This window comes from Zingiber officinale, chromosome 7B, assembly GCF_018446385.1.
Source record: "Zingiber officinale cultivar Zhangliang chromosome 7B, Zo_v1.1, whole genome shotgun sequence".
In the NCBI taxonomy this organism is placed as follows: Eukaryota; Viridiplantae; Streptophyta; class Magnoliopsida; order Zingiberales; family Zingiberaceae; genus Zingiber; species Zingiber officinale.
The window spans coordinates 70,110,686-70,137,847 of NC_055999.1; the positions used below are offsets into that span (position 1 = coordinate 70,110,686).

General features: G+C 38.5%; 1 protein-coding gene across 2 annotated transcripts; it reads right to left on the minus strand.

Annotated features, from left to right (window-relative positions):
• Positions 1-23,889: 23,889 nt before the first annotated feature.
• On the minus strand, positions 23,890-25,943 carry LOC122005954 (BTB/POZ domain-containing protein At1g30440-like). 2 transcript variants are annotated; one of them, XM_042561212.1, is made up of 3 exons: positions 24,888-25,618; positions 24,668-24,737; positions 23,890-24,137 (listed from the first exon to the last, which is right to left on the minus strand). In XM_042561212.1, exons 1-3 carry the CDS (start codon positions 24,920-24,922, stop codon positions 24,009-24,011), a joined length of 234 nt encoding a protein of 77 aa, XP_042417146.1. In that variant the 5' UTR covers positions 24,923-25,618; the 3' UTR covers positions 23,890-24,008. The 2 variants fall into 2 exon arrangements, with proteins under 2 accessions (XP_042417146.1, XP_042417145.1); XM_042561211.1 differs by lacking the exon at positions 24,888-25,618 and adding an exon at positions 25,875-25,943 and having other exon boundaries at positions 23,907-24,137.
• Positions 25,944-27,162: the final 1,219 nt, after the last annotated feature.

Genomic DNA, 27,162 nt, shown 5'->3' on the forward strand with positions numbered 1-27,162 from the left:
GAAAGCAAACTCCAATTCATTATGGCACATCAAACAATAAATAATATCAAAACAAACAACGAAAAACCATTTACGCATCTAACTTTTATTCTTAACCCAAAAAGACCATGTTGAAGCAATAAATTACTAACTCAATATAATAAAAAAGTAATAAAACTAGAAAAAGACTTACCCTTAGAGATAAACTAACAGGGTCATAAAGTAATGGACTACTAGATGTTGTGTGTTGTATTGCAAATCTTTGATTCTAACATTGCAATGTGTTGCCCTTGCTTTCTAACTTGCTCATCCATTTTTTTTTCTAACTTTGTCTTTTGCTCCATCACTATTTGGTTGAATGTACTATGACTTGGAACTTCTTCCCATAAATCAGATGGGTTTATGCCATCACCAAACATATGTACTCGGCCGGCTTATACATTCTAGATAGTATAATCTAAATAGTAAAGGTTCCTTTGTATGTTTAGTTGTAGCAACTTCTTACTACTATATTACAGAAAATGAGGAGAGGGATACTTACATAAACTGTCCTTATATATATATAGTCACAACACATATGTATAAAACGTTGGCATGTATAATAGGGGCACACACACACTACAAGCAGATTTATAGAATGTTGGCATGTATAAGCAGATTTATAGAACAGATTACAACAACATTTCTTCACAAAACAAAAAAAATTTTGTATAAAAGAAAATATAATTAGAGAGCGATTAGATGTTACTTGAATTGATGATAAACTAAGATAAATAGATTTACATGGTTGACATGTTCAAAGGCAATTAAATTTTTTCAGCAATTAAATTTTTTTCAGGTAGAAAATATGGAAGAATTGATCAATCCTAACTCTAATGAAAAGCATGTCCTATGGCAGCACATCCAGTAGTATGATGTTAAATTGGTTGATCAAAATAAGTACAATATTGGTTTAATGACTTGTTTCAAAGTTCAACCTAAAATTTTCAGCAAGCAGGTATGCATTAGTATTGGAGTCATCACCACAAATAACAACAAGTCCATCCAAAACAAGTTCCTTATTACATTTCCTAACATGCATGATTCATTTACTAAAGCAATGATTCATGAAGCAGGGATTCAATTACTGAAGCAAGGATTCATGAAGCAAGGATTCTAAGTAGCAGATGATGTAAAAGGTTTTAATAACATGCGCAAATCAAATTCTATTACTAGGTCTTCAAGCTACATAGGGATTAGGCAAACTAAGGATATAACTGAAGCATGATTCAAGAATTCAACAAGTATCCTAATTGTTAGAAAAAAAGAAAAACCTTAGCGAAGACGAATGGTGGCTTCTGCACAGTGCTGAAGAGAAGAGAACTGCGTCTTGTGGAAAAGGAGAGACCTGCGGTAGAGATAAAGCTCAACAGTAGCGGAGACGGGGCACAGTGGCAAAGACGGGGCGCGACACTGGCAGAGATAGGGCACGACAGAGGAGACGGGGCACAACGACAGCGATGAGGCGCAACCCTAAACTACGATTTCACTGCAGTGAGGGAAGCGGCAAAGGAATATGGGGCGCAACAATGACAGAGATGGGGCACGGCGGTGGAGACTGGCTTCAGATGTGGAGACGAGGCGCAGTGACAGAGATGATCTCGTCGCAGCGGCGGAGACGATCAAGCTGTAGCAGCAGAGACGATCGAGGAGCAACGCCGCCGGTGGAGACAGGGCACACGCACGTTTGGGGAAAAGTCGAGTACCTTGCGGCGGTGGAGACGGGGCACAAGTGCATTTTGGGAAAAGTTGATCTCTAGGTTAACGTTATATGATATAAATTATATTAATATATTTATTATTTATGATGACATTTATAAAATGTGTCAAGATAAAAGATCTAATCAGATATTATATTTTTAAAATTAATTAGTGTTAATAAATGTCATTATAAAAGGTTTATAATGACATTTTATAATACGTGTCGTAAAGAAAATGTCCTAATAGACTATTTTTCTTGTAGTGTCATCTATGGGTTAATAATAGATTGATTGCCTATATAAGGGGAGGTCCCCAAGGGTCTGGAGTATCATCTTGACCTAATTTCTATTGGACTGATGGTGGCCGGCAAAAGGGGGGGTGAATTGCCTATCAACAAAAAACATCACCCTTCTCGCTCTTTCAATTCTAATTAAAAGCACCAATAATAGTAAATTAAATTAACAACTAAAAATATGAGGCACAGGATTTACTTGGTTATAACTTAGGTGATCGTTAATCTAAGGACAATGAAAAAATTCTAAAAGATCTCCTTCGGTGAAGATAGAGAAGTCTGTTACACTTGTTAATTGCTCAGACAGTTGCTAGGAAATGAATAATGGAGTTGATACATATTTCCTAGATCCATGAATCTTTTTATATCTCCTGTAGAATCTTATCCGTAGCCTGAAGGCGCCTCCAATAGAGGTTCAAGGCGCTTCAAGGAATGGAATTTTATCTGCCGAGGATAAAACATTATCCTCGGCAATGTTCACCTTCACTAGGTTTAAGGCGCCTTCCATGGTGTGTTGAAGGCGCCTTCCCTCTGAAAGGTGCGTAGGTGTCTTTAATCCCTACTGAGGGCGCCTCCAGCTACTCCACAACTCACTTTTAACTCTTCCGCTGCTCCGATCACCTGGGTGATTTAGTCCATCCAAAATAGGGCTCACCTGAACTCAATTTCCGGCCTTCTCCTCGAGCAGGCTTCCTTCCCGACTTCTCATCCCTCGAATGCCGTGTATGTTCTTCTCGTCCACTAGTGTACTCTTCCACGGCACCTCGTCCTCTCAGATGCACCGAGCCTGTCGGCTCCCTTCCTGTCATCCTTCTCGCTAGCTGCATCTTTCGCTCGACTTCTAGTATTCCTAAGCTTCTGCATACTTAGACACAAGGATCAAATACACAGGATCTAACTTTAACTTGGTTGATCACATCAAAAATACCACGGGTTCCAATAGTTTCTTGTTCCCCTTTGACAAAAAATTTTTTGACGCCGTCATCCCCTAAACCCCCTTGGAAGATCCTTCCCGTTTACTTTCGCTTCTTGTTTCACAGAGATCAAGTCGACGACGCTAAAGACAAGGACATGACTCTTCAATCAAGTTCCTTGTCATTATGTTTATATATTTGCTTTCTTATTTCATGTTCTCGATAAAACGAAGATTCATACTTATATATTCTTATATTTCCTATATGCGAATTCTTATACTTAGAATCCATGCGATTAAGTTTTATACAAGTTCTATCAAAACATTGAAAAGCATGGAGGCAAATTAAGATATAACCTAGCTAACAATAATTTTATTATGCTACAACCATCCAGTTAACTCCGCCCATGATGACCAGTCATGGCCGGTCCCAAGCCCGGATAAAGGAGGAGGGTTGCGTTAGGTTGCCAGCCAGCGTCAAACTATGGCAAAATTTCATGAATGTACAACCATCCAGTCCACATGTAAGCGTGACTCATTGCAAGGACAAATTGTTTTAAATCGAGTTTGTAAGACCTGTAAAGAAAGCGTAAATAGAGTTTTCAACTCGATTCCCAATGTTTAAGGTGATGCAATAGCAGCCACATTCTCCACGGGTTGCCTGCTACTCCATTTGAAAGACTAGTTGCTCCTTTACTGAGGATGAAGTGCTAGCAACCAAGAGAAACCTTGTCAGGATCTAAAATCAGGGTCCGAATGGCTTCAATGGCGACTTTCTACTTCATGTGTTGAGGATTGAGCATTGGACTGCTGTTGAAGAAACTCAAACTTATTTTTGTGAGACCAAATGCAATATCTCTCTGTTGTTTCAGATTTTATGTATGACTCACAACTTAAACACCAATCGCCACCATAAAGTGCATACATGGCTTCTGAAATCCATTTACACATGTGCTAATTAAAGCTGGAGTTTAACAAGTATACGAACTATTGATGCAAAGATCTAATTATCTGAATTTGTAACTGCGATCTTATAGATCAATCAATGATCAACACCCCTTTGTCTCCTCGGATGGGTCTAGTGGCTAGCGTATGAGGTATTGTCATCATGAGGTCTGAGGTTCGAATCTTGGTAAAGCCGAGGTAAATACCTCCCTTATGTGCTAGTCACTATTCCAAAGGCTAGTAGTCGTCCGTGATTTACCTTCTCCGTGTTAGCCCTGCGACGGATTGACGAGGGCGCTGGGGGTGAGCGTATTCGCCTTCTGCCATCAATGATCAACACCACTTTGCCCCCGGGAGCAATGATATAGCAATTAGGTCATTAAAACCTTAACGAAACATCTAAGGGTCAAATTTTTCTTCAATGGGATGACAACTCTAAGCACCGCTTAGATAGACCTCTATGAGTACTTTTTGATTTATCCTAATGGCCGGTAGAAAACATTCATGGGGTCGGGTTAGTCATCTCCAAGATTAGTCGATTTGAAAAATTGAATACCTAGATTATCAAAAAAAAAAATTAAAAAAAATGATCAACACCCCTTAAAGTTGGCCGCTCCACGAGTACTTCTTGATTTACTTGGTTAGTAAAATGTGGGGCCGGGCTTTCTACTCCAAGATTAATCGGGTTGTAAAATCTACCTACCTAGAATAAAAAGATGATCAACATCCTTTTCTGATGTGCTGGCCTTGAATGCTGAATGTTAGCAGTGTTAATGTAACAAACTTTTATGTAAGACTTTGTCATTTAAACCATGGATTATATGACAAAAGTCCTTGTTTTTGCTTGTTACCTGACACCTGAAATAACCCATGTAATTACTGTAACTCTATCAGACTGGACTGTTTAATTTTAATTATAAAAATCAAGCAATTTTGCTAACATTAGCAAAATTGATTGCAAACTTCTGTATTACAGCCATTTATGTTACATTTCATATATCCTATAGTCATCCAATTTGTTATGTATACTGGTGTAGAGCTAGCTAGCTATGCATGGCTAAGTAAACATACGTACAACATGGCGATGTAAGTTGATTGGGAGATTATTTACCAATATGTGTTATTGTACATCTCATCTGTGTTGTTGTAGAATTGAGAGCACTAACACAATAATATATTTGCACCAAAATAGCAAGCATATAATGAACAGGTAAATAAAAGAGTAAGGTTCAGAAATCGTTATCCTCCGGTTGAAGCGTCGGCGTGCCGACTGTCTTTAGAGAATATATTGCCGCCCACGGTGCAGAGGCTCTCCGGCAAAATTCTCCCAAGATCCAACAACCACTCGAGTCATCCGTAAGTGCACTCCAAGACGGACGTCGCACTCGGACCCAACCTCAGATCGCTAAACACCAAGCCTCAGGAAAAGGAAAACTAGAGCAGCAGAGATAGAGAGGGAAGGAGGAGAGAGCAGATTGCTCGAGAAAGTATATATCAGACTGCTTGAGTGCGCAGGCATTTATTCACCCGAAAGCAGTAGCATTGGTTTTGTCCCGCGAGTGAAGGAGGGAACCAACGCTTTGGTTCGCTAGCGAAGCATTGGTACTGTCCCGACGCTTTGGTTCGCTGACGAAGCATTGGTTCTGTCCCGACGCTTTGGTTCGTTGGCGAAGCATTGGTTCTGTCCCGAAGCTTTGGTTCGCTCGCGAAGCAGTGCTACTGCTTTAGGATGAATAAATGCCTGCGCACTCAAGCAGTTTGATATATACTTTCTCGAGCAATCTGCTCTCTCCTCCTTCCCTCTCTGTCTCTGCGCGCTCTAGTTTTCCTTGTCCTGAGGCTTGGTGTTTAGCGATCTGAGGTTGGGTCTGAGTGCGACGTCCGTCTTAGAGTGCACCTCCTGACGACGCGAGTGGTTGTCAGATCTTGGGAGAATTTTGCCGGAAAGCCTCTGCACCGTGGGCGACAATATATTCTCTAAAGACAATCGGCACCCCGGTGCTTCAACCGGAGGATAACGATTTCTGAACCGTACTCTTTTGTTTACCTGTTCATTGTATGCTTACTATTTTGGTGCAAATATATTGCTGTGTTAGTGCTCTCAATTCTACAACAATAATTTTAGAGAATATACTACCAACATCAATATACATGATGAATGATAGGGTAATGGGGTTTGATGAGGCTAGCACCAGACCCGAGAAATTTTTTGGGCAAAACTTCAGACGTTGACAACAACGGATGAAATTTTGGCTTATTACGCTAGGGCTATTCTCCGTTATAGAAACAGATCCTCCTTCACCTAATGAAGAGGAACCTGCCTATAGTGCTGCCTTACAGAGGTTTAAGCAAAGGGATTATCTCTGCCATGGGAGGATCCTGTCTGCCCTCTCAGACACACTATTTGATGTGTACTGCTCGACGTCTTCGGCTAAAGAGCTATGGAAATCTTTGGATAAAAAATACAACTCCAAAGATTTTGGTTTAGAAAAGTACACTGTGGCAAAATTCCTAAACTTCAAAATGGTTGAAGGGAAATCTGTGGTTGAGCAGACACATAAATTCCAAGTTCAAATTCATCGTCTTGCTGAAGAAGATATGTCATTACCCGAAAAATTTCAGGTCTTGTCTATCATCGAAAAAATGCCTCCGAGTTGGGAAGATTTTGGCATAACTTTTAAACATAGGAGAGGTAAAATCTCTCTAGAAGATTTGATGATTGCCTTAAATATCGAAGAAGAACATCGGAAGCAACATAAAGATGATGATAAAAGAATGCCTATGGATTTTATTCCAAAGGCAAACGTAGTAGTCTCATCTAACCAGAATAAATTCAAAAATCAGAAAATGAAGAACAAGATGAAACCCAAACCAAAGGTTCAAAAGAAAAATGGAACCAAGCCGTGCTGGGCATGTGGACAAGTTGGACATTATGCCAAATTCTTCCCTAAGCAAAAGGACAAGAAGAAAAACCAAAGCAATACGTCCAACACCAAGGCACAAGCAAATGTTGTGACTGCTAGTGACGACACCAGCGATAGGTTTGTTACCTTCAAACCCGAACTAAACTTGATCTATCAACCCAATGAATGGTTAGTTGATACAGGTGCTAATGTGCACTGTTGTGCTGATCGCTCTACCTTCCTTACTTATCAGGTAATTGAAGGCACTTCCGTGACCATGGGGAACCATTCTGCAACCAGGGTGTTTGGGATAGGACAAGTTGACCTGAGGTTCACCTCTAGAAAAGTCTTGTCACTGCATGAGGTGCATCATGTTCCAGCGGTCCGTCGAAATTTGATTAGCGGGTCGAAGTTAGTCCACGCTAGTTATGAGTTGAATTTTAAATGTAATAAAGTTGTAATATTACATTTAGGAACATTTATTGGAAAATGTTACCTTAATGAAGATTTATTTAAACTCAATGTAGAAAATGCTACCTTAAATAAATCTACTAATATTGGTTGTTCATATAACATTGAGTCTTATGATATATGGCATGACAGATTAGGACATGTCAATTTTAATACCGTAAAAAGGATGATGAATCTAGACATGATTCCTAAGCATGCTATAAATGATAAGAAAAAATGTGAAGTTTGTGTGCAATATAAACAACCCCGTAAACCCTTCAAATAAGTTGATAGAAAGTCTGATATTTTAGAATTGATTCATACTGACTGTTGTGAGTTTAACGGTGTAATAACGAGAGACCATAAAAGATATTTCATTACCTTCATTGATGATCACTCTTGTTATTGTTATGTTTATTTGCTGAAAACTAAGGATGAAACTTTAAATAAATTTATGGTTTTTAAATCTGAAGTTGAGAATCAAACAAATAAATCTATTAAGAGGTTAAGGTCTGATAGGGGTGGAGAGTTTACCTCGAACATGTTTCAAAAATTTTGTCAAGATGCAGGTATAATTCACGAGGTAACTGCTCCATATAGTCCTCAATCCAACGGTATAGCAGAACGAAAAAATCAAACCCTTGAAGATATGATTAATTCCATGTTAGGCAGTTCTGGGTTACCCAACTTCATGTGGGGGGAGGCTCTATATACTACATGTCATGTGTTAAATAGAGTCCCCATGAAGCCAAGGGATAAAAACCCATATGATCTTTGGAAAGGCCGGAGGACAAGTTTGAAATACCTTAAAGTGTGGGGGTGCCTTGCAAAGGTACTAGTACCTGAATATAGAAGGAAAAAACTTGGTCCAAAGACCATAGATGGTATCTTCTTGGGTTATGCTCAAAATAGTATTGCATATAGGTTTTTGATTATTATATCTGAAATTTCTATAATAGATGCAAATACTATTGTAGAAATTCGCAATGCTACATTTTTTGAGGATATATTTCCTATGAAGACGAGAACACCTCAATCTATATCTGCTATTCCTACTAGAGATAAGCTTGCTGCCGTAGAGGTCCCATTATCCGTAGTAGGTACACCTTCCTCAAGTCACTCTAGACTAGATGAATCTAGTGAGTATACAGAACTGAGAAGGAACAAGAGACAATGTGTGTCTACGGATTTAGGCCAGGATGTTATCACCTATAATATAGAAGGTGACCCTGTGACATATAGAGATGTTATGACTTCTCCTGAAGCTAAGCACTGGAAAGAGGCCATTAAAAGTGAAATGAACTCTATTATCTCTAATGCCACTTGGGAGTTGGTAGATTTACCTCCTGGGTGTACCACTATAGGATGTAAATGGGTGTTTAAGAGAAAACTAAAACCTGATGGGTCAGTAGATAAATTCAAAGTCCGCCTTGACTATTTTGACACTTATTCTCCTGTTACCAGAATTACTACAATCCGAGTGTTAATAGTATTGACATCCATATATCATCTTGAGGTCCATCAATTGGATGTCAAAACGGTAATCCTTAATGGAGATCTTGAAGAAGAGATATATATGGATCAGCCTGAGGGACATGTAGTTTCTGGAAATGAGAATAGAGTCTGTAGGTTAGTCAAATCTCTTTATGGTTTGAAGCAAGACCCAAAGCAGTGGCACGAAAAATTTGATAGAGCTATGCTATCATTTGGCTTTGAAATGAATTACTCTGATAAACGTGTGTATGCTAAAATGAAAGGTGATAATTGTATTATCTTATGTTTATATGTAGATGATATTCTACTTTTTTGTTCTAACCTTTCTATTATTAATGAGACTAAGACCCTCTTAAGTGGTAAGTTTGATATGAAGGATATGCGTTGTGCTGACATGATTTTAGGGCTGAAGTTGACTCGTTCAATTGAAGGAATAACAATTTCTCAATCACTCTATGTTGAGAGAGTATTAGAGAAATATGGCTATAACCAAGTTAAATCTGTCGTCACACCCTATGATCCTTCAAAAACTCTCCACAAGAATAAGAGTGGTGTGGCAGTGTCTTAATTAAGATACTCACAAATAATAAGTAGTCTAATGTATTTAGCAAATTATTCTAGACCTGATATTGCTTTTGCTATAACGAAATTGAGCAGGTTTACCAGCTGTCCCGACAGAACTAATTGGGATGCATTAGACAGAGTACTCAGATACCTAAAAGGCATTATATCCTTGGGCTTGTGGTATAGGAGATTCCCTGCAGTCCTGGAGGGATATAGTGATGCTAGTTGGATAGTTGACACTGCTGAGTGTAAAGGCGTTACTGGTTATGTCTTTACACTTAGAGGCGGTGCAATTGCTTGGAGGTTTGTTAAACAGACGATTATAACCCGTTCTACATCTGAGGCAGAATTGTGTGCTTTGGATACCACAGTAACTGAAGTTGATTGGCTTAAGGGTCTTCTTTCTGAAATTCTCTTGATGATAAAGCCAATACCTTCTATTTTAGTACACTGTGATAATCAAACAATAATAGCTCAGATTAGAAGCTCCAAGTATAACCAGAAATAGAAGAGACATGTACGAATAAGATTAAAGACTATTCGTGAGTTAGTGTCTCTTGGAGTGGTGGCATTGGGCTTTGTAAGTTCAAAGGACAATATTGCTGATCCACTCACTCAAGGACTTGATTCTGAGAAAATCAAGAGATCCAGTAAGGGAATGAGACTGAGGCCTATCCTGGTTTCATCTATAGCGGCAACCCAACCTATCTGATTGGAGATCCCAAGAAGTAGGTTCAATGTGGTATAAACAAGTTATAAGGGTGAACCGTAAGTATCAAATTGATTGAGATGTAATCTCATAGTCTCTTCCCTGGATAGATGTTTGACTGCTAGTAAGGATGAGCTTAGGAGCTCTTCATGAGTTCAAGGTCTTAACGACAGGATGCTCGCAGTACATCCTTGGAGAACTCACCTATGTAAGTGTAACTGTGGGGCCGCAATGTGGGGGGTCTAGGCAACTCTCCTTAGCACTTATAAAACAAAATTCGATGGCATGACCGTAATGCACCAACCCAGAAGGATTCAACCGTCGCCCGTGATAAGTTGTTACCAATTGATTTTCACATATAAAAGGTTTAAGTTCAAGACTGAGTTCTCTTCAAACCTATGTGAATAAGATTGATGTACTTAGGTGAAAATTCAAACGGGAAGGTATTTTCACTAAAAGCTCATTGCAACCAAGCCTCAGAACATATCTTTGCTTTTGACCAAAATAATTTGAATTAGTGGGGGATTGTTGACTTCTGTGTTTTAATTCAAACTATTCTTCTTGGTATTTGTTGTTGTTCTAGTAATGCATGTGTGTAGGTCCCCTTAACTTTGCTAAGCAAGGATGGAAGGGCTCCATATATAAGATCTTCCACCAAAGCGTCGGGACAGAACCAAAGCGCCACCTCTACTGCTTTCGCGCCAGCGAACCAAAGACTAGCAAAAACAAACCAGGCCACCTGTGAGCGTGAGACCCACGAGCTGGGGATTGGCTGTCTATTGATTACAGTTATAAATTTAAAATATCTTAATGGTTTTCAAAGGAAAGACTGTTTCCATGTGCCCATCTTCCAAAGTCCAGTTTATTTTTATAAATCCGTTGCAACTAGTCCTTTTCCCTCTTCATTTTTAAACAACTTTTATTAAAATTCCTACAACAACTTGATTATAGGAACGACAAGGCTGAGAACACAGTGCCTGAAAACTGAAGCTCCAACAGCTGATGGCCTCTCAAGTCTAAAGCACAGAGATTTTCCAGGTGATGGAGACCATTTTACAGGTTTTGGGCAAAAAAAGACATATTTCTGCTGGAAAACAGTTTTGCTAGACAGATGAGCGTTGCTACTATATGTTATTCCTTGGATGGAGAAAGTATTCAGCATTTAGATCCAGTCTTATTGTTGCTGTTTCTTTTGATTTTTCTGTTCTGGAATTTTGTTCAATTATTCTGTTTTTGTCACATTCATGAAACTTCACGGATTTGGACATTAGTGTCTTGAAATCTTGTTTGTTTAAGGTCTCTCTGCTTAATTGAGATAATTGTTGTATTACCACTGATTAAGAAGATGAAACTTCAACAGATTATGTATTTCATGGAACTTAAGCACATGTATGTTGTAGTATGTAGTTCACTACAATTTAGGACATACAATAACAATATATCTTGTTTAAAACATGCTTCTGAAACTTGTTATCTATGACCACAGAGTTTGCATTACATGACATGCGAAACTACCCAAGAAACAACATAGAAAAAACAAGAAAAACGTCACAAGCTTCTGATCAATGCATTTATAGTGACATGTATACCACCGAAGCAAACATTTAGAGCTATAGAAAACTTGAACTACTATATGACCTTTGTTTGTGTAACTTGTGGTGACTACGAGTTAGAGACGAAAGAATGCTAAATGTAGGATATATATTTATTGCAGTCTATGGTTCCCAATGTAGGATAAGTTTGTGAAGGTTTAAAGTTGAGCTCCCATTGGTATTTTTCTAATAAGATTGTTGTATGAGAAGTTGAGATGGTTAGAAAATTTTGTAACATAAATGCTTGATGGAATTCTACCTGATATGTTCTTCTCTGAAAGATCAAGAGATTCCACTGAATCTACCTTGAGAAAGATCCAAATGCTCTATGTGAATTAAAGATTCAATGGTCTGAGGAACTGGAGCACCAAAGATGTTTCATAAGTAGCGAAGTACTTACCTCACTTTTGCTGAGAATTGAGCATTGGAACTATTTTTAAGCAAACTCCAACATATTTTATTGACATCAAGTGCAATATCTCTCTTCTTTCAGTTTTCAAGCTTAATTCATAAACTGATCATATATGTATTATAGAAATAATTTAAATGCTTCAAGTTAAGTAGCGAAGGACTTACCTTGTTGTTGTTGAGCATTGAGTATTGGAACTACTTTACAAAAACTCCAACATATTTTACTGAGATCATCAGATCAAGTACAATACAATATGTCTCTTTTATTTCAGTTTATGCTTGATCCATAAACCCATCATACATGCATTATAGAAATAACTTATGCCCATTTATGGCTAAATTATGATTACATGTGCATAAATCAATTGCAAATCTGGTCAATGAGTAGGATGTATTTGATTCTTGTGCTCCTCTTGATCATAACTGTGCCCATGAATCCCCATAAGCCAAACACAAATCTAGGAGCGAAGCCAATGAAATACCAAATTGTTCCATATTCATCATCTTCATGCATGTCTTCTTCTTCAGCTCCATTATCAATGGGTGGGTTGTCGCCTGGACACCAAGTTTGGAGTGGCTCCCCACAAAGCTCAGGGTTGCCGATGTAGGACAAATTGGTGAAGGTTTGCAGTTGAGTGCCCGTTGGTATTTTCCTACTGAAATTATTGTAAGACAAGTTTATGACTCTTAGAAAATTTAAAGCAGAGATTCTTGAAGGAATTCCACCCGATAAGTTGTTCTGTGTAAGATCAAATGAATCTAGTTGACCTATGAGATTAATCTTTGTTGGGTTTTTCGGGCCGCGAAAACCGTTTTTTCACGTCGCGGAAACCCCAAAACCCCTTAGCCAACGGATCCGTGCGAAGAAAAATTTCGAAAACATACGAATACGAGTTTACCTAGATCTACACTTAGATCTACATGGAGAAAATCTTATACCTTCGATGCGTGCCCTTCGCGAATCCCGCTCGTCCAAGGTACGCCGGATCTCGTGATTGTCAACGTAGACAATCCTCTAGAAGTATCCACACGAACAAGATGTGTTCTCTAACACACAAGGATGGAGAAGAGAGCACCACAAGTGTGCTAGCACTCTCTAGGGCTCTCGGGTAGGATTGGAAGAAGAAGAAAGGAAAAGAAGAGAACATACTCCTCTAAAATCTCTATGCGACTTTCACTAACCTTTCTTCTTGGATTAGATTCACTCTCCTTTCTTCTCCCTTGCTTGAAACCCACGACCAAGAGAAGAGAAGGAGCAAGAAGAGAGCTTAGGAGGAGGAAGATCACTTGAATGAGAGTTACACTTGCAAAATGAAACTCTTTTCATCTAATTAAGTGGTTTGTAACCTCCATGGGATACCAAGAGTCACAACTCTTGGTAACTCCCATGAGGTGACACTTCACTTAAGTAACCATGATGATGTGGAGCATCATCATTGGTCCACTTAATGCTAACTCACCAATGAGGTGGCATAAAGTCAAGTCAAACTTGACTCTTCATCTTCCTCTCAAGTCAAGTCAAACTTGACTTAATATCTCTCATGGTTGATCTAATCCAACCATTTAATTCATGCCAATTTAATATAATGAATCTAATTCATTTAATTAAATTGATTCAATGAGTCATAATCTAAATTAGACTCATTGAACACATGAATCAACTTGAGTCCAACTCAATTAGCCAAATTAGGATTACTCTTAATCCAATTTGATTCATCAAATGAATCCAATCCTCTTGGTTCATCATATGAACCTAATCTCCATCCACTTGTTCTTTGTGTGTGACCCAATAGGTTCTTGTAACGTTGGCAATGCCCCTAAACTCATTTAGAAACATAAGTAATGAGCGTTATCTAGCAATACATCATTACTACCCAAGTTACAAGAATGTTGAGATCCAACATCACCTTGTGACTACTAATTGTGACTCCTCACAATATATGACAAGTGTCCTATCCTAGACATCTAGATTGATCAATGTGAGGCATAGACCGTGTCATCCTCTAATCAATTTAAATCTTGAACTCCAAGTAGACTCACTCAATCAAATGAGCTCAATATCTCATATTGACTCATTTGGGCATGGCCATGCACTTCGTGGTCTCACTCTATCAAGAATACCGATGTCTCTCCCGTCATATAGGAGGGATAGATCCCATCTACATCACTCACATCCCTCCGCATAATTTGTTACATACCCAGTAATCGCCTTTATAGTCCACCCAGTTACGGGTGACGTTTGACGAAACCAAAGTACATAACTCCTTATGTAGGGAACCATGGTGACTTCAGGTCTAAGGACTAGTAGTCATACTAATAGCCACATGAGAAAGTATATGACACTCATATAACGATCCATGACACTTTCTCATGGCGGGTCATTCAGTATACATTCTCCAATGTATACTCATGTGTCAACTTGATATCTCTATATCCATGACTTGTGAGATCAAGTCATCGAGTTGACCTACATGCTAGTCTTATTGCATTAACATTGTCCCTGAATGTTAATACTCGACTAGGAATGATTAAGAGTAGTATTCCCTATATCATCTCACTATCGGTTCAACTAACCGATTGATATAGGTGAGAACCTTCTACTCAAGGACGTTATTATATTTAGTTTATTTGGCACCAATACAAGTAAGTATAATAACCAAAAACCTAATGCCTTTATTTATATAGAATATGATACAATAAGTCCAAAATACAATCATCAAATGATTGGCTCTAGGGCTCTAGCTAACAATCTCCCACTAGCACTAGTGCCAATCAGTGTAGGCTCTAAGCCCCAATGACCTAGTGTGACCATCATGCTTTCTCTGTGCCAAAGCTTTGGTCAAGGGATCTGCGATGTTAGCCTCTGTAGGTACTCTGCAAATCTTCACATCTCCTCTCTCGATGATCTCTCGAATGAGATGGAAGCGCCGTAGTATGTGTTTGGTCCGCTGGTGTGAGCGAGGTTCCTTCACCTGTGCTATTGCTCCATTGTTGTCACAATAGAGCTCAATAGGGTCACCAATGCTAGGAACCACCCCAAGTTCAGTGATGAACTTGCGAATCCAAACTGCCTCTGATGCAGCAATATACTTGGCCTCTATCATAGAATCAGCTACTGTGTCCTGCTTCGAACTCTTCCAGCTCACAGCACCACCATTAATGCAAAATACGAACCCCGACTGCGATCTATAGTCATCCTGGTCGGTCTGGAAGCTAGCATCACTGTAACCCTTTACAGCTAGCTTATCATTGCCTCCATATATCAAGAAATATTCTTTAGTCCTTCTTAAGTACTTAAGAATATTCTTGACCGCTATCCAGTGACTTTCACCTGGATCTGACTGGTATCTGCTCGTCATGCTCAAAGCATACGAGACATCAGGTCGAGTACATAGCATGGCGTACATGATCGATCCTATGGCTGAGGCATAAGGGATCTGATCCATGCGGTCTCTCACCTCTCTAGAAGAGGAACCTTAAGTCTTCGAAAGACTCACGCCATGTGACATCGGCAGAAATCCCTTCTTGGAGTTCTGCATGGCAAACCGAAGGAGTACCTTGTCAATGTATGTACTCTGACTTAGGCCAAGCAATCTCTTAGATCTATCTCTATAGATCTATATCCCTAGAATACGGGATATCTCACCTAAGTCCTTCATTGAGAAACAACTCCCTAGCCAGGTCTTGACAGACTGAAGCAAAGGGATGTCCTTCCCAATAAGTAGTATGTCATCCACATACAATATGAGGAAGACAACTATATCCCCTACAACCTTCTTGTAGACATAAGGCTCATCTTCGTTCTTGATGAAACCAAACTGTTTGATCACATCATCGAATCGAAGATTCCAGCTTCGAGAAGCTTGCTTTAGTCCATAAATAAACTTATGCAGCTTGCATACTCTGCTAGTATGCTTTGGATCTACAAAACCCTCAGGTTGTGTCATGTACACATCCTCGAGTAGGTTTCCATTCAGAAACGCGGTTTTGACGTCCATCTGCCAGATCTCGTAATCGTGGTAAGCTGCAATAGCAAGCATAATCCGAATGGACTTAAACATTGCTATTGGAGAAAATGTTTCATCATAGTCAATACCATGAATCTGCTTGAAACCTTTAGCTATCAAGCGACCCTTATAGATAAGTTCATCCATGTCAGTCTTTCTCTTAAAGACCCACTTACACCCAATGGGTTTTACCCCTTCAGGTGGATCAACCAAAGTCCATACTTGGTTGGTGTACATGGATTCCATCTCGGATCTCATGGCTTCTAGCCATTTCTCGGAATCTGGTCTCATCACAGCTTCCTGATAGGTGGTAGGCTCATCATCTATGAGCACAACATCATCATGGTCAGACAAGAGAAATGAGTATCTCTCAGGCTGACGACGTACCCTATCAGACCTGCGAAGAGGTATGTCTACTTGAACTAGTTGTTGCTCCTCAACTCTTTGTGGAACAACATCATCCACAACACTTTGTGGTTCCAGTTCAACTTCCATCGAGGCTTCAGTGCTATTATTCACATCTTGAACTTCTTCAAGATCGAACGTGCTCCCACTAGTCTTTCTAGAAACAAAGTCCCTTTCTAGAAAGACCCCAGTCTTTGCCACAACTACCTTGTGCTGACTGGGAATGTAGAAGTAATATCCCTTAGTTTCCTTGGGATATCCAATAAAATAGCACTTGTCGGATTTGGGTCCTAACTTGTCTGAGACTTGACGTCGAACGTAAGCCTCACAACCCCAAATCCTCAAGAAAGACACCTGGACATCTCTCCCAGTCCATATCCTATATGGTGTCTTTATCACGGCCTTTGATGGAACTCGGTTGAGTATAAAAGCTGCCGTGTCTAGAGCATAACCCCAAAGGTATGTCGGAAGATCTGTGTGACTCATCATAGATCGTACCATATCTAATAAGGTACGATTCCTCCTTTCGGATATACCATTCCACTGTGGTGTTCCAGGAGGAGTGAGTTGGGATAGAATCCCACACTCAGCTAGGTAGTCACGAAACTCATGGCTAAGGTATTCTCCACCTCAATCTGATCGAAGTATCTTAATAGTCTTGCCAAGCTGGTTTTGTACTTCATTCTTGAATTCTTTGAACTTTTCAAAGGATTCAGACTTATGTGTCATCAAGTACACATAACCATATCTACTGAAGTCATCAGTAAATGTGATGAAGTACCTATAACCGCCTCTAGCAGTGACATTGAAAGTGCCACATACATCACTATGTATAAGTCCTAACAAATCAATCGCTCGCTCGCTGTGCCCACTAAAGGGAGTCTTGGTCATCTTGCCTCGTAGGCATGACTCGCATATCTCATATGATTCAAAATCAAATGAGTCCAGCAAACCATCCTTATGGAGCTGGGATAAGCGCTTGTCATTTATATGACCTAAGCGACAGTGCCAGAGATAGGTTTGGTTCAGGTCATTTGACTTGAACCTCTTGGTATTTATGTTATAGATAGGGTTCTCAAGGTCTAGAATATAGAGTCCGTTTATCAGAGGTGCACTACAATAGAACATTTCATTTAAATAGACGGAACAACATTTGTTCTTTATTATAAACGAAAAACCTTTCTTATCCAAACAAGAAACAGATATAATGTTCTTAGTTAAGGCAGGCACATAACAACAATCATCTAATTCTAGTACAAGCCCAGAGGGAAGAGATAGATGGTAAGTTCCTACAGCAATAGCAGCAACCCGTGCTCCATTGCCTACTCGTAGGTCTATCTCACCCTTCGTCAATGCCCTGCTATTTCTCAGCGCTTGTACATTAGTATAAATGTAAGCACATCCGGTATCTTATACCCACGATGAAGAAATAGAGAGGTTGACTTCTATAACATGTATACCTGAAGTAGAAATATTATTTCTCTTCTTCTTAAGATCTTCCAGGTATTCTTTGGAGTTCCTCTTCCAGTGCCTTGCTTGTCCTTGATTTAGGTGACAAAGATGTTCAACCATATCGTAAGCGCCCATCAACTCATGTTGCTTCTGAAGCTCAGAGTTCATGGTCGCGAGCATAAGACAGGACACATCTAATGCGTCATCTTGATGCTTCTTGTAAGCATCTCGGTCTGCTCACGTGGCAGTGGCAGGAGGAGCCTCCGGAATGGGCTGCTCCAAAACGTACAGTTTACGTTCTTGGGTGAGAACTATTCTTAGGTTCCTGTACCAGTCCAGGAAATTTGCTCCGTTGAGCTTGTCCTTCTTAAGGACAGATCGCAGGGAGAAGGTGTTCGTATTCGACGTCATGGTAATCTACAACAGAAATAAATGCAGAACTAAGTATCATATTCTTAATCATTTAATTAGGCCTTTAACTAAATGATGCTCCCACTGAATTCTATAATTCATGTGGGACAAGATCCACATCATACTAACCCTTGAGTTAGCTTTGGCTAATACGCCCAAGACTTAGTATGATCGGTAGGTAACGATTACGAATTACATCTCTATGCAACTCTTGTTTATAGGATCAAAATCCACATTTATATTAAAACTCGAGTTAGCTTTGGCTAATACGCCCAAGAGTTAATATAAACGTGATTTTGACCTATCTACCAACCATTGGATAATGCCTATAGTTAAACTCGATCCAATTGAGTTAACTAGTTACTCAATCTAATTGAGTTGTACTCACCCATGCGTTGATAGGCGGGACCAAGATTGTCCCTCCGTACCCTACCAAGATAGTATGTGTTGCTCTGCTTTGGCAGATTCAACAACAACATGCGATCGAGGTAGTGGTAGGTATCACGGCATGGTAGGCATTACGAGTTGACGTGATTTAGATCTAATCTAAACGATGATGCGTATCATATACTCGATAGATCTAATCTAATCGAAGGGTGCATCATGTGCACGACTTAGATCTAATCTAATCGTTAAGTACTAATTAATTACTTAATTAACTAGCATGCATCACATACACACAAAAGCAATTAATTAAATAATTTTATGATTATGTCATGGCCCTACTACGATCTTCTCAAGCCAATGAGAAGATCGGATGGTCAACCTAAGGTCAACAGCTTCTCAAGCTCCTTTTGACCACTTCGTGTTGCTCGTGCCCTCCTCGTAACTCCGTCTCGAGTGGATCTTCCACCGCTTCAAAATTTACATTACATTTTGAAACTCGAGTTACATTCGAGTCTAAATCTAATTTACAACAAGAATATAAGAGAAAGGCATGACGCGCATGTCGCGAATAAAATAAAAATAAAAAAATACAGCACGCACATCACATAACGGCACGCAGGCCGTATTATGAATTACAACACATTTATTCCAATCCAATTGGGTCTTTTGGGCCATGACTATCACAAAATTAATATATAATTCTAAATTATATATTTTTCATAATTTTCTATAATTTTTCATAATTTTTACAATTTTATGAGTAAATTTTTCCCGGCGGTCCCGTTTAGCGTTTTCGGGCGCAATCGCGGAATGAATCCCCTTGCGGGGCCAGGGGCAGCGCCCCTACCCGCGATCTAACCATCGCGAGGGTTCCTTTGCGATCTAATAGCACCTAAGCCCGTTGTCCCAAAAAAAAATTTTGGGGCGAAACATTGCCGTTTCGGAAAATTCTTCTCGGTAGTCGAAGCCTACAATGTCTAAACACTTGTGCTTCGTTTCTACGAGAAAAATACCCATTAAAACTATAAAAACATGAATTTATAGAAAGTTTACAGATCTATATTTTTTCATAAAAATACGAATCTAAACTCGTACTCGCTTTGCACGTGGCTCTGATACCACTGTTGGGTTTTTCGGGCCGCGAAAACTGATTTTTCGCGTCGTGGAAACCCCGAAACCCCTTAGCCAACGGATCCGTGCAAAGAAAAATTTTGAAAACATACGAATACGAATTTACCTAGATCTACACTTAGATCTACATGGAGAAAATCTTATACCTTCGATGCGTGCCCTTCGCGAATCCCGCTCGTCCAAGGTACGCCGGATCTCGTGATTGTCAACGTAGACAATCCTCTAGAAGTATCCACACGAACAAGATGTGTTCTCTAACACACAAGGATGGAGAAGAGAGCACCACAAGTGTGCTAGCACTCTCTAGGGCTCTCGGGTAGGATTGGAAGAAGAAGAAAGGAAAAGAAGAGAACATACTCCTCTAAAATCTCTATGTGACTTTCACTAACCTTTCTTCTTGGATTAGATTCACTCTCCTTTCTTCTCCCTTGCTTGAAACCCACGACCAAGAGAAGAGAAGGAGCAAGAAGAGAGCTTAGGAGGAGGAAGATCACTTGAATGAGAGTTACACTTGCAAAATGAAACTCTTTTCATCTAATTAAGTGGTTTGTAACCTCCATAGGATACCAAGAGTCACAACTCTTGATAACTCCCATGAGGTGACACTTCACTTAAGTAACCATGATGATGTGGAGCATCATCATTGGTCCACTTAATGCTAACTCACCAATGAGGTGGCATAAAGTCAAGTCAAACTTGACTCTTCATCTTCCTCTCAAGTCAAGTCAAACTTGACTTAATCTCTCTCATGGTTGATCTAATCCAACCATTTAATTCAAGCCAATTTAATATAATGAATCTAATTCATTTAATTAAATTGATTCAATGAGTCATAATCTAAATTAGACTCATTGAACACATGAATCAACTTGAGTCCAACTCAATTAGCCCAATTAGGATTACTCTTAATCTAATTTGATTCATCAAATGAATCGAATCCTCTTGGTTCATCATATGAACCTAATCTCCATCCACTTGTTCTTTGTGTGTGACCCAACACTACAACAAAAATCCTCATAGACATCGGTTTTCCACCGGTGTCTATTTCATTTTCGACCGATGTCTATGAAGCCGATGTAAAAGGTTTGTCATTTTAGACATCGGTTTAAAACCGGTGTAGTATCACTTAATGACACCGGTCTTCGAATCGGTTATTAACCTATGTAGTATCATTTAACGACACGGTTTCATCAACGGTGTAAAACCGATGTAATATTGTATGTTAATAATACCAGTTTTGGCAGCGGTAAATGACCGATGTAATATTAGTTAATAACACCGGTTTTGCAGTGGTGGAAAACCGATGTAATATGGATATTTTTTAACAATTTGATTTCCGAAACAATGAAAAACCGACAATAATAATAAAAAAACACAAATATTCACAAATTATACAAATATTCTTCATTCAACAATATCCAAAAAATACACAAATATTCACAAATTATATAAATAATCTTCTTACAACAGTATCCATAAAATACCCAAACATTCTTTTTATATCAAAAGCTAGCTAATAGATATCAAAATCAAGGTACAACATTCTTTTAACAACACATCAAGGTAGAACCGCACTTCAAATGTAATCTAGCATGCATTCAGCCCACTCGAACCGCACTTCATCAATTTCAACTCTGAGTACTTGAGATTTGTAAACTGTAAAAACACATAAATAATATATTAGTAAAGATGCAATTTTGAAAGCTGGAAATGATAAAGATGCAATTTTGAAAGCTGGAAATGGTAAAGATGCAATTTTAATTTATTTATTTTTTCCAAATATCTGCTCTAGCTCTAACGAGACCAGTCTAAAGATGCAATTTTGAAAGCTGGAAATCAAGCATTTTGAAAGCTTTTCAGTGATCTGATTTTGGGTTGAGAACTACCAATAAACTAAATTTGGAATGCAAAATATCTAAACCAAAGAAAGTCCCTTTCTAATTGATACTTGCAACAAAGATAATCTTCAATACTTTATGCAAAGTTAATTCATGATCAGGACCCAATAATCCACCATATGTCAAATAACTAAAACAAATGTGTACATGTATCAAATAAAATAGAATACTGAGTTTTTAAAGGCTGCTGTGGAAGATAACGAATATAACATAGAATCTAAAACTTTCATATATGACACTTAGTATATACTGCTTAGAATATAACATAGATAATTTGCTACTTCTAATTCAAGTGTACAGATTGATAAGAACCGACAGCATCATACAACAAATTACTAAGCATGATAATGGTTGAACAAAGAAATATGACTACACAACAAATCCAGTGAAGGAAGCATAGAAGAACAAAGCTACCTCTGATGAAGAGATATACTATTTATTGTACTACCTCTGATGCCATCTTCCAAATCTCATAAGCAAGAATGCAACTGTGCCCTTTGTATACACATGGCTAATAGACATAATACAAATAAGGAGCAAAAGCTATAAAAATCATTGTAACAAAAGCATAGCATCCGGTTTGTATCAAAAAAATCATTGTAACAAAAGCATAGCATCCGGTTTGTATCAAAAAAATCATAGCAAGCACCAGGGGAAAAGCATAGAAATTATCAAAATCACCAGGGGAAAAGCATCCGGTTGTTCACAAAAAAATCATTGTAACATAGAAACACATCAAGCACCAGGGGAAAAGCATAGCAGCAGGCACTGGATATGCAAGTGAGAGTGATATATAATGTTATTCTTACTCACCCAACATTGCATGGCACAACAACCAATTGACCAGTTAAGGTACCAATTAGCCTACCGCTTAAGTAACAAGCCCTTTTATTCAACTGTTCTTGGATGAAATCTCTATTCTGATTTCTTGATGGTACATACTCCACAGGCACTGGATCCACCAATCTGAAATCCTGCAGCAACATCTTTTCCTGCATCTTTCTATATAGATGCCTACAATTGAAAAATATCCCAAAAAAATGATTTGGAGAAGACATGATTCCCAAGGAACAGGAGACTTTTCTGCTATAGAAGAATGGATGATTCTAAAGATCATGTTTAACCTTATCATACATGTTAAGTATAATCATGTCATATAATATCATATGTTTAATATGATTATAGCTTTAATGTTTAATAATTTGTTTCCTCAAGAATGTCAGTATGAAGATGAGAAATTATCTTCATAAATTAATTCAAAAAACCAATTACCTATGATTCAGTAAACTTACTTTAACCTTGTTTAATGCATCAAGGAGATTCCTAGGATTAGTGCAACCATCTCGAAAGTATTCTGCAACAGCAATGTTATGAAGAACTTGAAATAAATAGAAAATGATTAAGAATTCACACAAACAAGAACTACACATAGTAAATAAACTTCTCTTCTTTGGTACGCAAGTCAACAACAAATCATCATGTACTTTAAAAATGAGTAAGATATTAGTTAAAATAGAAACAATTAGAGGAAAAAATAGACATGTTTCATATAGCAGCCAATTAATACATTTTGACATGGAGAAACAACATCAAACCCTGAGTTGCAACTATTAGGGAGACCTAAAGACAAACAATGTAAAAGCCTTCGCACAAAAAGTAGAAGTGTGGATACCAAATATGCAATTTCTTCTTTCATATCAAACCCAGCAAAGAATCATTGGATCACTGTCATCTTTGGGAAGCAATGAGATTTCAATTAAAATAAAACAAATTTGAGGAATTTTACATTCTTGATTTGTATAATAACTGGTCAATTGATTTTCGTATGGAGAAGAACCAAGTAAAATATAGTCAGTGTAAAATCCTTAAGAGTTGAAGTCGAATTATATTTCAACTAAAATACAGATTAAATCAATGACAAATGATAATCAAAGTGAAGAAATAAACAAGTAGACAACATGTTCCATTATCACAACAGTTCACAGAACCTAAACATTCTAAAAATACTAAATCTAAGAATTTATTTGTGGTAAAGAATCTAAGCTTGCTGCGCATGAAATTTAATGAATCTGGAATGCAAATGCTAAACACACTAGGAGTTGAAGTCTTATGAAAGGTCAGGTGCAAGAAAAGGTGAGGACGCTAAAGTTAATGCAAGCTGATGACTTTAACTATGGAATCTACAATATCCACAATTCACACATGATTACAGTACACTATTCTTCATAGCACACAACACAGAGTAGGATCCACATGAAGTCAACGTACTCAACACCAACTTCAATAACCATAAGTAAGAATTTAATGTTTAACTTAGCCACAAGTTCAGAACTTAGCCACAAGTTCAAATGCTTGTGCACCACCAGGAACATCAGCCTGTCTTGTCACAATATCCTCTTCATCAGAGTTCTTAATTAACCTTTCCAAAAGGCTACTTTTTGATAACAAAGGAAACTGCAAGAAATACATGAATTAATTTTATAGCACAAGGAATTTGCCTATCCTCGCAAACTAACTCAAAGCCATGAAATCTAGCAAGGATACCAAAAATGATCATTATCCAATATACTACAACATTCAGAATAAATCTGTTTCAAATCCTTCAATGAGATATTTAGAGTGCCTAAAATGGTATGTACTGAATAATCCACATTGCTTGTGAGGCTAGGCCATGATTATATAAATGCCATGACTTGAACCTTAAAACTATGACCAGTAGAATTGAAAAGTAGTTACACCTTCAAATTGTTGCAGCCATGTATTACTTGCGAAACAAATGCAAGTGTAGGAATATTCAAATCAAAACTTGGCTGATGCAAATCAATTTGGAAAAAACTACAACAATATCAAAGCTTTAAAAAAAAACATTCCCACTTCAATTGATTTAAGTTAATAGTATGATTGAGGAATGCAAAAGATATCAATGAACATGACTAACTGGTACAAGCCAATTTCAAGATAAAATTCTGAGTTAGTGCCCTCGCCTTGTGGAGATGGAAGGTCATTTCTTCAACTTCGACAATAACATCACTAGGAAGTCCTGTTGTGCAAAACCTGAAAAATACAAATATATAATTTGATGTCTTATTTCCTTATTCAGGTACAGGTCCTCTTGAAAGGTTATGAGCGGAAAAAGTGAATACACATGATTTTATTGCATTTGGAAGCTTACGGTAGAAATAAAATTAAGAAACCAATATCAACCTTCTGCAAGGTCTCAGCAATGATGAGACCAACATAATTGGTTATGTTTCAAATGTAGCCAACATAAATATCAGAAAACTATCTTGCAAATCCATAATGTGTCATGAAGTTATAAGGACAAGCATTTCATCTACTGAACCCGTGGGGGCATCTTCAAGTCAGTAACATCATGCATGCTAGCTGTTTCATTCTCTCAAACGTAGCAGTCGATACTAATTAACACATATCTTGCTCATGCAATTGTAGTCAATATAATCATATGAGAGAACTTTGTTGCCCATCCAATGATTGGAAAAGTAAAACTATGAGAAGCAGGAAATTCAATAGGAAAATTCTGAACTAGGTACCACATCCAGTAAAATGAATTTGCAGAAAACCAGCAATGACATTCTTCTAGATAAGAAGCACAAAACTGATACTTCATAGAGATTTTTGCTAAAAAACTTCATGGAGGTGTAATAGATCAGAGTAAAACCTTTTCAAAGGCAGGACACTTTTTGAATGCCAAAATTATATATGTCATCAATATCATAAATCATATAAGTACTTTAAAATAGAACCAGAAAGTAGCGTGGAGATGTAAATCTCATAAGACATTACCCAAACTACCAAAAATAAAATAAAATGGCAGATCTGAACTACTTAATTCCTGCAGCCTAGAAAAGAAGTAGGTCTAATGACTTCAATTATTATAGAAGTAGATTTCCAGTTGACATCAATAAACGAAGTAAAAGAACAGAATGGCAAAAAGGCGAAACCCTCGCCCTCAGGGCCCCGGCCGCACCCTGCCCAGGGTCATCACGAGGGAGGTAAATCACGGTAGCTCGGTGGCAAGTACGCAGTGGGCCGAGACTTTTTTGCACAGGGATAGGGAATAAATCCCTGTTGCCCTGCGGACTCGAACCCATGTTCTCAGTGGCAAACTTCCACGCCTTTACCAGCCGAGATAACCCCGTGGGGCAAGTAAAAGAACAGAATGAACCATACCAAGCTTGCCCTTGTTGGTGGAAGGCATCGGGTTTTGATCCCAGTTTCATGCATGCCATCTTGTACATCCTAAGCAAAGAAAGCTCAAAACAAAAACTCTCAAACAAAATCAAGTAGAAACCAAGAATCCCTCAGCCACCACCTTGATTTTAGAGTGTCTTGGTCGATGTTAAGCCTATCTTCTTAAATTGCTAACGCAATCGACAAATCTACAGAAAACCAAAAGAAACAGGCTAAGTAGGAAAAAACTTTGCAGCTTGGTTTCCGAGTCCAGTAGCAGACATCCGAAACTCTCAACCAAGAGGAACGCTGAGTTCATCGCCCATCTATCCAACTCTATTAGACTCCTCTCATCTGTGCAACCCTAAAAATGCCTCACCTGAAGCAATGTCAATGGCATTCTCCTAAAACCCACAGATCTGATCCCCAACTCCAACCCTAGTTAAAAATGGGGATTTGAAACAGTAATAGAAGATTAAAAAAAATAAATCTTTTATCCAGAATCAAGGTCGCAGTCCCGTGGTAACCTCGGTAAAATGAAGAAGGGCTCCTCTTCTCACCCAAAGGGAGGAGTTGGAAGAGATGCGGTGTGGTTGGACGGAGAAACAAGGGCGTCATGTGTTGATCCTGATCGGGAGAGGAAGGGACGTCGATCTAAGAAGGGGAAGAGGGAGATGAGGCTGAGAGATATGGTCGAACGGCCAGCGGCGAGGAGGAAAGTGGTGGTGGCGTTGCGATGGTATACGGTGGACGTTGATATAGGTTTAGGTTTGGATGTAACTTTGTGAAGTGTTGCAAATTTTGGCAGTGGGAAAATTAAATTATTTTATTTTGGTTCATTAACACCAGGTTTTAAAAACCGCTGTTAAAATCGGTGTCTATTAACGAAAAAAAGGGCGCTCATAGACATCACCTAAAAAACCGATGTCTATGAGCGAAAATCTGCGCTCATAGACACCGGTTTTTGGAAAAACCGGTGTAAAATACTCAAAGACATCGGTTTTTGCTTAAAACCGTTGTTGTTCCACTGATGTCTATGAGGGTTTTTGTTGTAGTGCAATAGGTTCTTGTAACGTTGGCAATGCCCCTAAACTCATTTAGAAACATAAGTAATGAGCGGTATCTAGCAATACATCATTACTACCCAAGTTACAAGAATGTTGAGATCCAACATCACCTTGTGACTACTAATTGTGACTCCTCACAATATATGACAAGTGTCCTATCCTAGACATCTAGATTGATCAATGTGAGGCATAGACCGTGTCATCCTCTAATCAATCTAAAT

Bases quoted from the DNA above. Each gene is read 5' to 3' on its own strand.
- LOC122005954 (XM_042561211.1), bottom strand. From the start codon at position 25,942: ATGTACAAGATGGCATGCATGAAACTGGGATCAAAACCCGATGCCTTC. The intron at 24,738-25,874 runs GTATGGTTCATT...TGTATTTTTCAG, and splicing joins CACCAACAAGGGCAAGCTTG to GTTTTGCACAACAGGACTTC. The intron at 24,138-24,667 runs GCGAGGGCACTA...TATTTCTTGCAG, and splicing joins TGACCTTCCATCTCCACAAG to TTTCCTTTGTTATCAAAAAG.